We start from the raw sequence: 13,164 nt of genomic DNA, 5'->3' as shown, positions 1-13,164 counted from the left end.
ATGACTAAAAGGGATGGTTTTGTTGGGTTAGCTCCAACATCTTGGCTATGGCGATACAATGCACCTTTGAAGGTGGTGATTATCGGATGGCTTGTTGGGAGGAATAGAGTGTTAACAATTGATAATTTGCGGAAGGGGGATATAATTCTCCCTAATGTTTGTCTTTTGTGCTACAAAGATGCGGAATCAATCGATCATCTCTTTATCCATTGTATCTTCGCAAGGGAGGTGTGGAGTTATCTTCTTCAGCTATTCGGGGTTGATTAGGTGTTTCTGAATTTGATAGAGGATTTTCTTTTATCTTGGCATGGTGGGAGAGTAGGGAAGTCGGGTGATGAGGACATTCGAGCACCATACCAAAGGAGGGCTGAACCAATCTCCTTATGGCTAGGCGACCATTATATGGGGCCCACTTTTCCCAATTCGCTTTCCTAGCCATGTTGAAGACCCCATGTGTATGTTCGTGCATCTTTGAAGACCCCACACTAAGAAGATACATGTGGGCTACATATAGGAGCTTGATGGACACATCAGATTGTTGGATCGAGTGGACACGATGATCGGACCGTTGGATCATCATCATTAGACATCTTGATCGTGGACCCTCATGGGCAAAGAAATAGTTTAGTTGTTTAGTTTGTTTACATGTTTCATTATTTTTAGTATAACTCAAATTTGTGTTGAGATTAGGGAGTTAAGAATAACTTTTAATTTATTACGCCTCTTTATGTTGAACATCTCATCTGATAGCGCCTTTTTATGAAAGGTTTTTTCTGAGACTATGAAGGGTTTGATGTCTCCACCCTAGCCAATATGCATGTTATGAATGAAAAAGATTTCTCTCATTTTGCGTTGATATTGAGAAAATTTTCATCATGTGATTGGATTGGTGGTGTGTAACCATAGGAAGCGATTCCCTAGTTATCTTTCTACTTTTCTCTCTTCTCAACAAGGTATCATCTTCTCTTATCTTCTTCTTTTCTTCCTTCTTCATACCTTCTTTTTTCTTTTTTTAAACCTTCATTCTTCTTCTTTCTACAACCCCTAATCCATCCAAACCTAGTTCTCAAAACCCTAAATTCCTTAAATCCAAAATCTGAAATCCTAACCCGAAACCTCCCAAAACCTCAACCTTAATGTTCCAAACCCTAATTTCTTTGAGCTTAGATACCCCAAACCCATTTCCCACATTCCTTAGCCTTTAAACAGTCCTAACACGTCAAAACTTTTACAAGACACATGATTTCCATTGAATTCAGATTTAACCCTATGCTAGGATGGGAGTTCTATCTCTCATAGGTCCTGGTTAATCAGTAATTTATGAGATTCGCCTTGCGGGACTGTCATAGGCTTGAATTTGGACATGTCATGAATCTGAAAATTTTGAATTTATGGTAAATTAGCTTTATTTTGTCATTCCATTGCTCTAGTTAATCTGTCTTTTAATTTCACGGCATCATATTAGGTTAGATCATTCCGTCCTACATCATCGGGAAAAAGGGTGTGGAGGCTAAGCTTGTTAGTGGTTCTGTGGGCTTTATGGTGGGAAAGGAATGACTGGCGTTTTAGGAATAGAAAGGGAAGTGTTAAAGATTTTATCGGGAAGGTGATACTCACTGTAAATGAGTGGGCTGGAGTGAGAAATCCTTAATTTCATCTTTAGATTGTGTTGGGAGTTTGTTTGGGTTTATGGTTGATACATTTGCATTTTTTGTGTTCTTGTATAGTGTTTGGCTTCGGCCTTTTTAATGAAATATCATCATTGTCTCAAAAAAAATAAAAAAAATAAAATTGAAGGCTTGCCTTTATAACTATTCTTACAAAAGTTGCATTCCAAACATGATGTCTTGGTTCTTGTAAGTTTTGAGCATTATTCTAGCCCCTTTCTACAAATCTCCAATAGCAATTGCTTCCTCTCTATTCTAATTGAGAAACGCCCCACCATCATCCATTGTCACATAATAAGGGCCCGTTTGGATACCAACAAATAAGTTACTTTTTAACTTTTGTTAAGAAATTAAGTTACTTTTTCACTTAAGTTTGTTTGGTGAGCATCATTGCAAAAGTAACTTATGTACCAAAAGCTACTTATCTTAATAAGTAATTTCTTTTAGCTTTTTAACTTATGACTTTTCCACTTCTCTCTCACGGCCCCTGTTAAAGGAGGCTCTCTCTCACCCTTCATATCAAAGGTGGCCCCACGTGGTGCACTATCCACATTGAAGGTGTGGCTACACATAAAAGGTGGGCCCCACATGATTTGTGATCCCATATTAATGTGAGCCCACATCAAAGGTCAGCCCATAATGATAGAAAGCCCACATTCAAAGCAGGCTGGTATGATGGATGACCCACTTCAAAGGTGGGGCCTACATGATGGACGGTCTACATCAAAGGTGGGCTCTACATGATGGCCAGTGGACATTGAAGCTGGGCCCCACATGGTGGATGGCCCATATTGAGGTGGTTCCACATGATGGGTGATCCACATCAAAGGTCAGCCCTAATTATGAGTGGCCCATATCCAAGGTAGGCCTTGCATGATGGGCGACTACATAATGAATGGTGCAAATTAAAGGTCGGGCCATAGTGATGAATGGCCCACATCCAAAATGGGCCTTGTATGATGGACAATCCACATCAAAGGTGGGGCCCACACAATGAATGGCCCACATTAAAGGTTGGATGTGAGGGGGACTAGATTTAAGAGATAATTGCTTATGATGTTGGAAACCAAACATGTTTTTTTACTTTTTAGTTGATAAGTATGTTGGTTACCAAACATACTTATCGACTGAATAAGTAGAAACCAAGATAATCTAATTATGGCATAAATAGTTTATCCAAAGTAACTTACGATCCAAATGCCCCCTAAGGGACCTCATCTTGGACACGACTCACTAGCAATTAATTCATCTATAACAAGTGCAGAAAGGTGAAGGCTTCATGTTGACCCCTGATGGAGACCCATTGCCAATGGAAACTCATCAATCTCCCCATCAGATGTTTTCACTCTTGTAGCAATACCCTCATGCATGTCTTACTGATGTTCATACAGCCTACCGAGATCCCTTTCTTCCTCATCACCTACCACATAACCTCCCAAGTTGTTCTATTGTATGCATTCTCATGATATATAGAAACCAAGTATATTTTCTTCCTCTTCTCTCAATACTTCTCCACTAGTCTCCTTAGCATGAAGCTAAATTGATTTCTAGTATTCTTGTTTTTTGGTCTTGGGCTTTGTTCCACTACCATCATCCAGAGATCCATAAAGTGGTTCATAAGTTTGATCCCCTCGTAGTTGGTGCAAGTCTGTGCACGTCCTTTCTTCTTGTAAATGGTCATCACAAAGCTTCTCTTCCACTTATCGGGTTCTAGGTACAATTTTGTTTGAAAAGGCTAGTTAACCAAATTAACATGGTTTCAAGGAGACTATTTCATGCTTCTATTGGTAGATCATCTGTCCCCACATCTTTCCTTTTGCATCCTTGATACAGCTTCATTTACCTCCCCAATTCTACGATAATACACTTCCCTCTAACTTCGCATGGTTTGAAGCTCCTAATTCTCTTATATGCTTGAATGTTCATTTAACAACTTTGGTAATTTCTCCATCTCTCTCGAATCTCATTGCCTTCCGTTAAGACCCGTTGGTCACTTTATACACTTCTAAGATTTTTCTCTCTACTCCTCTTCTTCCCCACTTTATTCTCTTCCCCAGTTCATCATACACCTTGTATTTGGCCTTACAACCTTATTCACATCCCTTTCAGAGCTTTATACTTTTGAGATTTTACTCATTTCTAGTTATTCGCCAATCTTACCACCAGATTTTTTTTTTGGCCCCTAGTCCTTTGTGCCTTATTCCCTACCACCACGTTTCTTTATGTTTGCGAGTTTTGCCTTTAGATTCCCCAAGAACTACTACTACTTTTTTACATTGCCAGCCATCTCCATCTGCATCCTCCCCAGGTCTACTTTGCATGACTTTGCAGTCCTTACATCTTGACTGCTCTGTCCTACAAGCAAGAAAAGCTCACTTTCGGCTATGCATTTTCAGCTCTTGAAAGTCTGCAAATGCTTATCCCTTTTTTTAAAGATAAATATTTATTATTGCCAAGTCATATGCCACTGAACTCTAGAGTAGCCACCCCCGACTTATTTCTTTTATGCCCCATACCTCCATTAACCTTTCCTAAGTGGATGTTTAAGTTGCCACCTATAAATGCTCGTTTTGCGTCTAGCAATCCCTGCATTAGCCCATTGACCAGTGCCTAGAGCTGCCTTTTAATAATGTACTCATGTCCTACTTGAGGTGAATATGCACCAATGCTGTCAATCATCACCATGCCTAAGATCAGTTCCCCACACCTAACATCAGATTAATTTCTGTAAGCTGATACTCCATTCTCTTAACCTCCAAAATTTTATCCTTCGAGTCTTTATCTACAATTATCCCTTCCCTATTCTCTGAGTCATCGTTCCCAAATACATATGCTGGTATCCATCAGTAGTCTCTTTGGCTTTTGCTCCTTTCCACTTCATATCTTGTAGGGCCGCATTATATTAACCCTCCTTTTCAATGTTCGTACCAGTTCTATACTCTCACCTTACAAAATTCTGACATTCCAAGCTGTGAGATGAATTTTCTTCATTGGACTTGCTTCTTTACCTGCACTCGTCTAGTCTGTTGTGGGAATCCTTGCCCATTTACCACTACAACTGGTCATCCCTGTAGCGTGTCACTTTCAAGGAATGCCCTATCCCACACTTCACTACTTCGACATTAATGGTTTTACAAATTGTTCCATGTTGCTTCTAGGGATTGCTCTAGCAAGCCCTTTCACACTTTCCACAACAGCTGGGTTTACTAGTGGCTTGTCACTTCCATAAAGTGCCATTCCAATTCTCTTGATTTCTTGACAAAATGAATCACTGGATATCTGCCACCAACCATCCTTTACCTGAGTCAGAGAGTTGCTGGTGCATTGGACCTGGTGGGGTTTACTAGAATTACATGCATGAAATTGTTTCACTTACAAAAGTTCAATCATGGAATTCCCATGATTGCTTGACAAAAGTTCAATGACTGAGTGCATTTCTGCCATCAACCCTCCCTTAACTGAACTAGGGACTTGCTGATGCATTGGACCTGGTGGAGTTTACTAGAATATTTTAATCCATGAATGAAATTGTTTCACTCACAAGGTATGGTTTTGGGGGTTCATGCCTGTATCTTGATGGAATGTGCTTTGTGCTTCAACATTGAGGTCTTAGGATGGGAGACAAACTTACCTAGGAAAAGTAAATAAAGATTTGGTTTTTACTTTTTGACTGAAAATTGCTTTGGTTGTGTTGACTATTGATTTTCCAATGCTGTTTTACTTGTCTTCACCCTACAAAAGACACGATTCTTCTATTTTAGTTGCCTAATTCATCTCCTTAAGTAATATTAACTTTTTTGCCTATTATTTGCAGTTTAGTTAGTCTTAAGTTGCTAAGAATCATATGATTGTATGAGTTGCTTATTCTTGTACTTACAGGCAAAAATCTTTTAGCTTTTGTTATTCTCCCTGATTCTGAGGTGCTTTCTTCTCATCTTTGCTAGTGGTGTTTTCCTGTAGTTTTAATCTGAAATTCTCATATCTGCAGCTTTTGATCCGTAAGGAGAGTCATGTTGACCTGTTATCCTGGCTTTTAATATTCCTTCGAGCAACATTTTGTGTTTTATTGTAGGTGCACTTTCTCCTTCCAACTCAGTTCCCTAAGCAACAACCGACTTTGATGCTCCAAAGTTCTCAGGTAATGACAATGTTTAACTTTTTAATCTGTCTTACATCACATGCACGTGGATGTATGTCAGTGGACTTAAAGATGAGTCACACATTTTTACATAAATATACGCTCTCTAAAAAAAAAAGGAAGTGCATGAGTATGCATTTAAATACAACGCCGACATACATGCATGCACCATATGCCTAAACACAAGCATATTAATTTTGAATCTGCACATCCGTGCATGTGTTTGGGTTTGAATACTGAATGTGAAGGAATTTGGAACTCTACAAGACATTAAATGGACGGTTTCTTTTGTTACTTTCTCAAGATTTGGTCAAATAAAATCCATGTTTTACTTCTTCCAAAAGAAGCTTATTTGCAATCAAGTCCACATATGGAGAGATGAACAAAAATACGGAGATCTGCAAAACCATCCAAAATGCTGTCAATACCTGTATTGTGACTGCAAAGTGCAAATTTTCCATTAATGAAGGATTATGTGCTACTCTTCAAAAAAGGAAAAAAAGAAAAGAAAAGAAATTAATGTGCTCTTGTGTGTGCGTGCGTGCGTGTGTGGGTGGGTGGGAAATAATATGATTATGTTGTTTGTGCTCTAGACATGGAGTGGACCAAAAAATAGTTGATTTGGACATTCTTCAATTAGGCCCATCTGAGTGCAGTTTATTGTGATCCAAAAAAGAAAATAGCATTTCTTACATACTCATGTATATGATTGATCCTACATATTTCACTATTCTTTGTATTTATTTATTTTACCTTTCCTTTTCACGGTTTAGCCATTTTTTCTTTATGAATTGATTCAATAGTTCAATCCAAATATATGTATGTTTTTTGTATGACAGCATATGTATAACCTGTTTATGTATCAAAGCATGTATTTATTGAATTTTCTTTTACATCTTTTTATTGTTTTTCATTATAAAAATATTATATGTATGTGAGTAGTGTGTAGTGATAGGTGAACTGGTGGGGAGTGGGGACAATGTAGTCTGTGTGAGTGATCTAGGGTTCAATCCCTGGTAGTGTTACCTTTCAAAAAATAAAAACATATCATGTCTTTGCATGATAACATGCAAGTAATCTATTTATATATTAAAGCATTTGTTTATTGGTTGAATTTTACTTGTTCTTGCTTCTTTCTTTCTTTTTTTTTTTTTTCAACTGCTTTTGTTTTTGTTTTTTAAAGGGAACTGACTCAAAAATTCAGTTTTCAACAGCTTAGGATGACTCACACAATTCATACACTGATGCACCCTGTATCGTATTATTTTCCAGCCCGACCGATCCATCCTCTGATACTGATATTTGGAGACTGCCTACTTCACGTGTATATGTGCACAAAGATGGGCTTGATATCTCCGATGCATAATTTATGTTATAACCTCTTACTGTCTTTATGTTCATTAAACCTTGTTATGGTAGAGGGCAAGACCACACCTGATACGCCATGAAGATACCACATCTGAATTACTCTTTGTTGCCTTGTGATTTTTGTAGCATTTCAATTCTCAAGGCACACCAGTCATGTCACCTCCTTTGACAGATTATCCTTGGAGCCCAAGATGGGAAACCTCTCTAATGGTTGAGCGGATTTTGTAAGTTCCTGCTGGACTTGCATTTTGGCGTTGTGTTTGTTTAATATTATTTTATTAACATGCATGTTTCTGCAGTGAATTCCTAGTGGACGAGTGTTTGAACTTTAAAAAGTACTGCAACGATACCCTACTTCCGCAACACTAGTAGCCTTTGAAGGTGCAATTCACTCATCAGAATGATATTTACTCTGATACGATCTTTCAAGAACTGCTTTCACATGTAATTTTAGACAATTAACTTGTCACGTAGATTTTGATATAAATGCCGTTCCGTTTTGTAACTTTATAAATCTTAATTATGTTTTTTGTGTAATTTTCTTTGTTAATATTTGGTGAGCATGGAAGTCAGTAATGTCACTATACATATATTTGTTAGAAGATGAACCTATATTATCCTGAATTCTCATTATGAAGGGACAAATCTTGGTCAATTACATGAATCAATGGAACCAGAAGTGCAACTCCTATATCTATATTAGAGGTTTGTGTGCAAGGGATTCCATCTACACGCCAACACATGTTCCAGCATGGCAGATAACTGCAGTATCAATCCATCTGCAAGGTGGTTCCAACCTTAAAAGTGTTATCACCCAAAATAAGTCTGGTCAACTCACCAGGTGGACCCCAATGTTAGAAACAGGTAGACAAGTAAGAAAGACTTTCTCAGCCATACATTTATTTCGTGAACTATGCCAACCTGATTAGTGGACCTACTTGATTCATGGGAGAATATCTACATAATGGGACCTCCATGATGTATGGATTGGATCTAGTAGCAATGTGCAATGCTGGTACTCATGGTGGCATGTACACGATCTGCCTTGTACACAGGTGTGGGCATAGCAAAGTTCTCTATAATAACATAGAAAAGCAAAAGTTTGTTTCCTAGGCATCCAATTGAGCCACGTTATCATGACAATACCAGAATAAATGAGGTTCTTGATAGAAGCAAGCAAATGCTCTTCAAGTGTCATGAATGTAGGGGAGTATGGAATGTAGTCCTGATCTTCAAAATGTTCAAGCTACCCCCAATATCTGCAAAACCTCTACGATTATTTTATATTCCTCTGTTAATATGGGAGAATGAGTCATTGATATCTGAAACTAAAGGGGAGTTTCTAGGTATCTCTCCTAAGTACCCAGTGAAAAGGATTCAGTTGTGTGTCACCCTTGATTGCAAAGTAGAAAAGAACTGGAATAGAACATATCCTTATTGTTTGCCCCAGACCTGGTTTCTCCTCTATTTAATTTCTTTGAATATAATTATATCCAAATGATGTAGGGGTGCCTTCATTTCAACTATAGTTTCAGGAAGTGTGATGTGAAGTGTCAACATATTTGGGTGCGGGAGCAGGGAAGCGACTGTTTCAAAATGGTTTCAAGTATAAACTGGTAGGAAGTAGGAGCAGGAGTGTGTGTCTGAAGTGTGATTCGAAGTGGGAGCGGCACCTAGCTAGAAGGATTGTGTAACTAAGGTTTCCACCATTAAACAAAAGCTTCAGAGAATCTCATATGGCAAGGTTTCAATAATGTTAAGACTTGAGAGACCAAAAAGTTGGTGGATATCCTTAATATACACTTGATAAGGACAACTAGGGTGAGCTGGACTTGAACAATTGAGGTGAGGTTCAGTGGAACAAGAGACAATCCACTGTAAGATGCCCTCTTCTCTATGGAATCACAAATGAAGCTAGGATCTTCAGATTGTATTGTTATAGTTATCGTTTTTGACAAGCTAGGATCATCAGATTGCAATGGGATTGCACCCAGAGGGATTATATGATAAGTGGCCTGAATCTTTCCATGGCATACACTGATTTTCAATTTCGACAAGTGGGGCACATGGTTAGGTAATCTAGACTGCTATGGAGCATGGCCCAAAACTCTCACCGATAGGAAGACTCCGGCAACAAATATGATGACCTTTTTCAGTTGGATGTAGACCATTGTTGTATCTCTTCTTAGCCATCTCTTTGCAAGACCAATTTTTTGAAAGTTGAGTTTGATTGAAATCACACAAATTGTAAAATTGTAGGATTTTTACAATCTCGTACATGAAATATGGAATAAATCTGAAATAATATTCATAAATCTAAAAAATAGGATATGTTCAAATATTCATTGTAATGCAGGGGCATTTTCACACCGGGCTTGAGTGGGGTGGCATGTGGGATGCAGGGGCACACTTGGGGTGGGCAGCCCGTGTGAGGTGGGTGGCTCGTGTGAAGCGGAACCCATGTGAAGTGGGGCCCACGAGGGGGCCGAGGTCCTAACCCATGGGATGTGGGGCCTGGGCTATGATTGATTCACCATGCTCTATCAGTTCGAGCTTTTAGAGCAAGTGGTTAATTGTCCTACATCACATTGTTTTGTCATTCCACATCATAATTTCTAGATAATTGTAGAATATATTACTACAACTTGTTGCTAAAGAATTTGTTGTGCCCTTTGTTCCTTCCGAGCATCAATTAGTGGATGTCTTCACTAGGTTTGCAAATTGTCTTCGGATTATATTTGGCAAGTTGGGCATGTGAAACATCTATTGATGCAATCACATCTCATTCTTCATGTGCATGCTTCACGTGTGCACAAGAAGAGATGGGGGCTCACTTAAGCACATGTAGCAGGAATCTCTTAGTTGTTGCAATTTCCTCTTTTTGTTTAAGCTTCTTAGTTGTTTAATTTTCACTTTTAGAAAGTCCAGTTGTAGTAGATTAGAAATAGCAATCTTCACTCACTTATAAATAGCCTCTTATTGCCATATGTATAGAGAACTTTTTATGAGATTTTCTTTCAATAAGAAGTGTTGAGAGTTTTCTTACGGTAGAAGAGGGTAGGGGTTTGTGATCTCTAGGATAGAGGTTAGAGGATGGTTGAGCCCTGCTCTCAAGTCTTTTTTCTTTAATATAACTGTGCGTGTGGATGTTTGAGCCTAGCATGGTAAGCTGATTTCACTTGGCAATTTGTTTCAATTTATTTGATTCTAGTTGCATTATCTATTCTCCAACTAGAGGGGGAGTGTAGGAAATTATTAGACATGGCGTGTGGCATGCGCGTTGGGCCGTCCTATGTGGCAATACTCTCATTTTCTCTCCATTCTTCTCTCTTTTCTTTCTCTAACTTATCTTTTATCTTGCAAACACATGGCATCAATCCTTTCTTTTTTGTAACAAGAGGGGATGACTGGGCTTCCACCCAAACTGGCCTGTGGTACTGACTGTGATATCTAGATACTAGTACTAGGTACTCATTGGATACTTTGACCAAACCCTACTTTGTTGGGTTTGTTTCTTTGGATCCTAGAATGTTTGTGAGAAGTATAACTGTGGAGACACCATAAACGTTAATGGTTTCATGTAAAGGTCAGTATGTGTTCTCGATTTTGAGTAGAAAGCAACACGAGTTCAATGAAACTAATAACTAAAAAAATGGGTTAAATCAAGTAAAAGAAAATTATAGAACTAAAATAAGTGGCATGTTATGAATTAATTGGATGCAAACTCAGTACATGACCTCGATTTTGAGAAAAGGAGAGTTGTACCCATTCCCTATATCCATGTCCGTATCAGTAACTACATCTGGACCTCGTGGGTGATGAATGTACCAGCATGTGCAGAATCTCTGAGAGGTGCCACCTGGCATGGCTCATAATACTGCCTGAAAATGGCAACAAAATGCCAGACAAATTTGTCTGCTTGTTAGCAAAATGGATTGAAAACAGAGAATGAATGACAATGCATTATTGTTTGAGGCTTTATTACAGCTGTAGGCAATGTTGTCAAAAATCGTTATTGTATCGCAAATCATAATAGGGGTTGAATTGTATTGAATTGCAAATTGTATCATAGATTGTAAGATTTTTTACGATTTTCTTAAAATATGAAGGATATAAATAAATTAGAAAATTTTAAAAACTTAGCTATCATCTTTTTGCCATCAATATGCACCAAGTAATACCATGTCATGATAGTATTACTTTTCCTTTACAGGATTCTTATCTTTCCTCCTTTTTTTTTTTTTTTTTTTTTTTTTTTTGGCCGTCTTTCAAGAAAATTTCCTTAAAAACATAGAAGGATCCTTTAGTAATTTAGGTTCTTGTTACCTTTCTTGAATATAGAATCACATTGGAAAAGCGGCATTTGATTATGTAGATCGACAAAAAAAAAAGAAGATATTTTGATTTCTAACCATCTTTCCACAATAAATAAGTCAACATGATTGTAAGCCTATAACCACCCACGTTTTAAGGCCACTTTTGAGGAAACCACTCTTTCAAAGAAGATCCAACCCCTCATGTAAAATGATCCCTCATTAAAATTAAAATGACTAATTTATCATGCTTTTGAGGGAACTACCTCTATAGCAGCTGATCCTCAATCTCGGGCTATTCTCATGTGTGTAAGAACAGTCGCATGTGAACACAGCCGTGGGCGAGTATAGCCACCAAGGATTGGGTGGCTATGGAAGTGGTTCTCTCAAAAGCATGATAAAATTAATCATTTTAAATTTTGATGAGGGAATTTTCATCATTTACATGAGCAACTGGATGGCCGTTAATCCTTTAAAAAATAAAATAAAATGGGAAGCGGTTCCTTCAATTGCGACCTTCAAATTTAAGGTGGTTATAGCTACATTGAAAATCGAATGGTGGCAATATCTTATAGGCTAAAAAAAAAACCTTTAAGATCAGCATAAAACAATGTGGAATTAAATTCGTTATCAACCCAGATGCATTCTTGGCCTGTCTAGCCCGGTGGAGTAGTTGGATGTCCATGCATTTGTTCTTTCTCTTTGATCTTGAAGCTATGGTTAAATCACTCGAACCTTGTAATAGCTCCTCACTTCAGGCCGAGTGGTTGCCCTTCTTTATTTCTTTCTTTTGATGTGCAAAGGACATGCACTAATGAGCAGTTATAAATGAGGCATTGTACAATGCTTGCTTGGGTTGAGTCTTTACAGTTTGCTCGGGTTCAGTTTTGTACAAGCAGGGCTAATGGTTCAGTGACCAAATTGTTTATATTATGGGCCCCACTGGATGACCCTTGCACCAAATGCTTATCGGATGGGAAAGCCATAACCCTTTAATTTGTGGCCAGGAAACAGATGTTTAGATAAAATGCAGAAAATTTCCACATTCAGCCGAGAAATGGCTAGATATTATGTGGCCAGAATCTTCCAATATTCTGTACTTTTGGTATGCTGGTCATAAAATTTGAGGCTCATCATTTCAATGACTTCGATGATTCAACCATAGGCCAACATGTAGAAACTGGAGATCTGAACATGCCCTGAAAAAAATCTCAGCCTGAGCATTGTATAATACCCCTCTTGCCTTAAATGATTCCTCATGACATTAAATGGATTCTGCGGCAGCTTATAACATTATTCTTTGGTGTCAGCGCAGGAGAAAGGATTCCAGCTGGGACCCATCTGACATGCCACATCTTCTCCGGAACCCTGCTGGGTATCTGCCACCTCATTGCATGTCCAGCGCGGGGGTGAAGCAAACTGCTTTCAGGCATTGAACTGATCCATGTAGGGCCAATTTCTGTTTCCAGTGCCTTTATAAAGAGTGGGATATTCTATGGGTTGGGTGTAGTTCAGTGATTTGTACTGAGATGGTTGGCTTATGAGATCTTCACCTTTGTATGTTCATCCAGATGGGTTTTACTTTGTTAACTGAAAAGCTTGCCTGTTATTCAGTGAGTTGCGCAAATACTCAAGTGTCATATTTGTTGCATTTATAGCATACATAGCATTTGGCTGA

The 13,164-nt window shown here is 38.4% G+C and overlaps 1 protein-coding gene across 10 annotated transcripts in view; it reads left to right on the top strand.

Annotated features, from left to right (window-relative positions):
* Positions 1 to 13,164, top strand: part of LOC131243491 (uncharacterized) — a 41,522-nt gene extending 28,358 nt beyond the window's left edge. For 3 of the 10 annotated variants that reach the window (XM_058242875.1, XM_058242872.1, XM_058242878.1), the window contains 5 exons: positions 5,547 to 5,587; positions 5,740 to 5,805; positions 7,300 to 7,397; positions 7,473 to 7,554; positions 12,802 to 13,164. In XM_058242875.1, coding sequence (XP_058098858.1) covers positions 5,547 to 5,587; positions 5,740 to 5,805; positions 7,300 to 7,397; positions 7,473 to 7,542 — 275 coding nt within the window. In that variant the 3' untranslated portion in view covers positions 7,543 to 7,554; positions 12,802 to 13,164. Of the gene's footprint in view, positions 1 to 5,546; positions 5,588 to 5,739; positions 5,806 to 7,077; positions 7,270 to 7,299; positions 7,404 to 7,472; positions 7,555 to 12,796 lie in introns of those variants that run through there. The other 7 variants (XM_058242873.1, XM_058242874.1, XM_058242876.1 and 4 more) reach the window with 7 other exon arrangements.

The sequence above is a fragment of the Magnolia sinica genome, chromosome 4, assembly GCF_029962835.1.
Source record: "Magnolia sinica isolate HGM2019 chromosome 4, MsV1, whole genome shotgun sequence".
NCBI lineage: Eukaryota > Viridiplantae > Streptophyta > Magnoliopsida > Magnoliales > Magnoliaceae > Magnolia > Magnolia sinica.
Note: the sequence above shows the minus strand (reverse complement) of the source record. Positions and strands in the feature narration are given on the sequence as shown.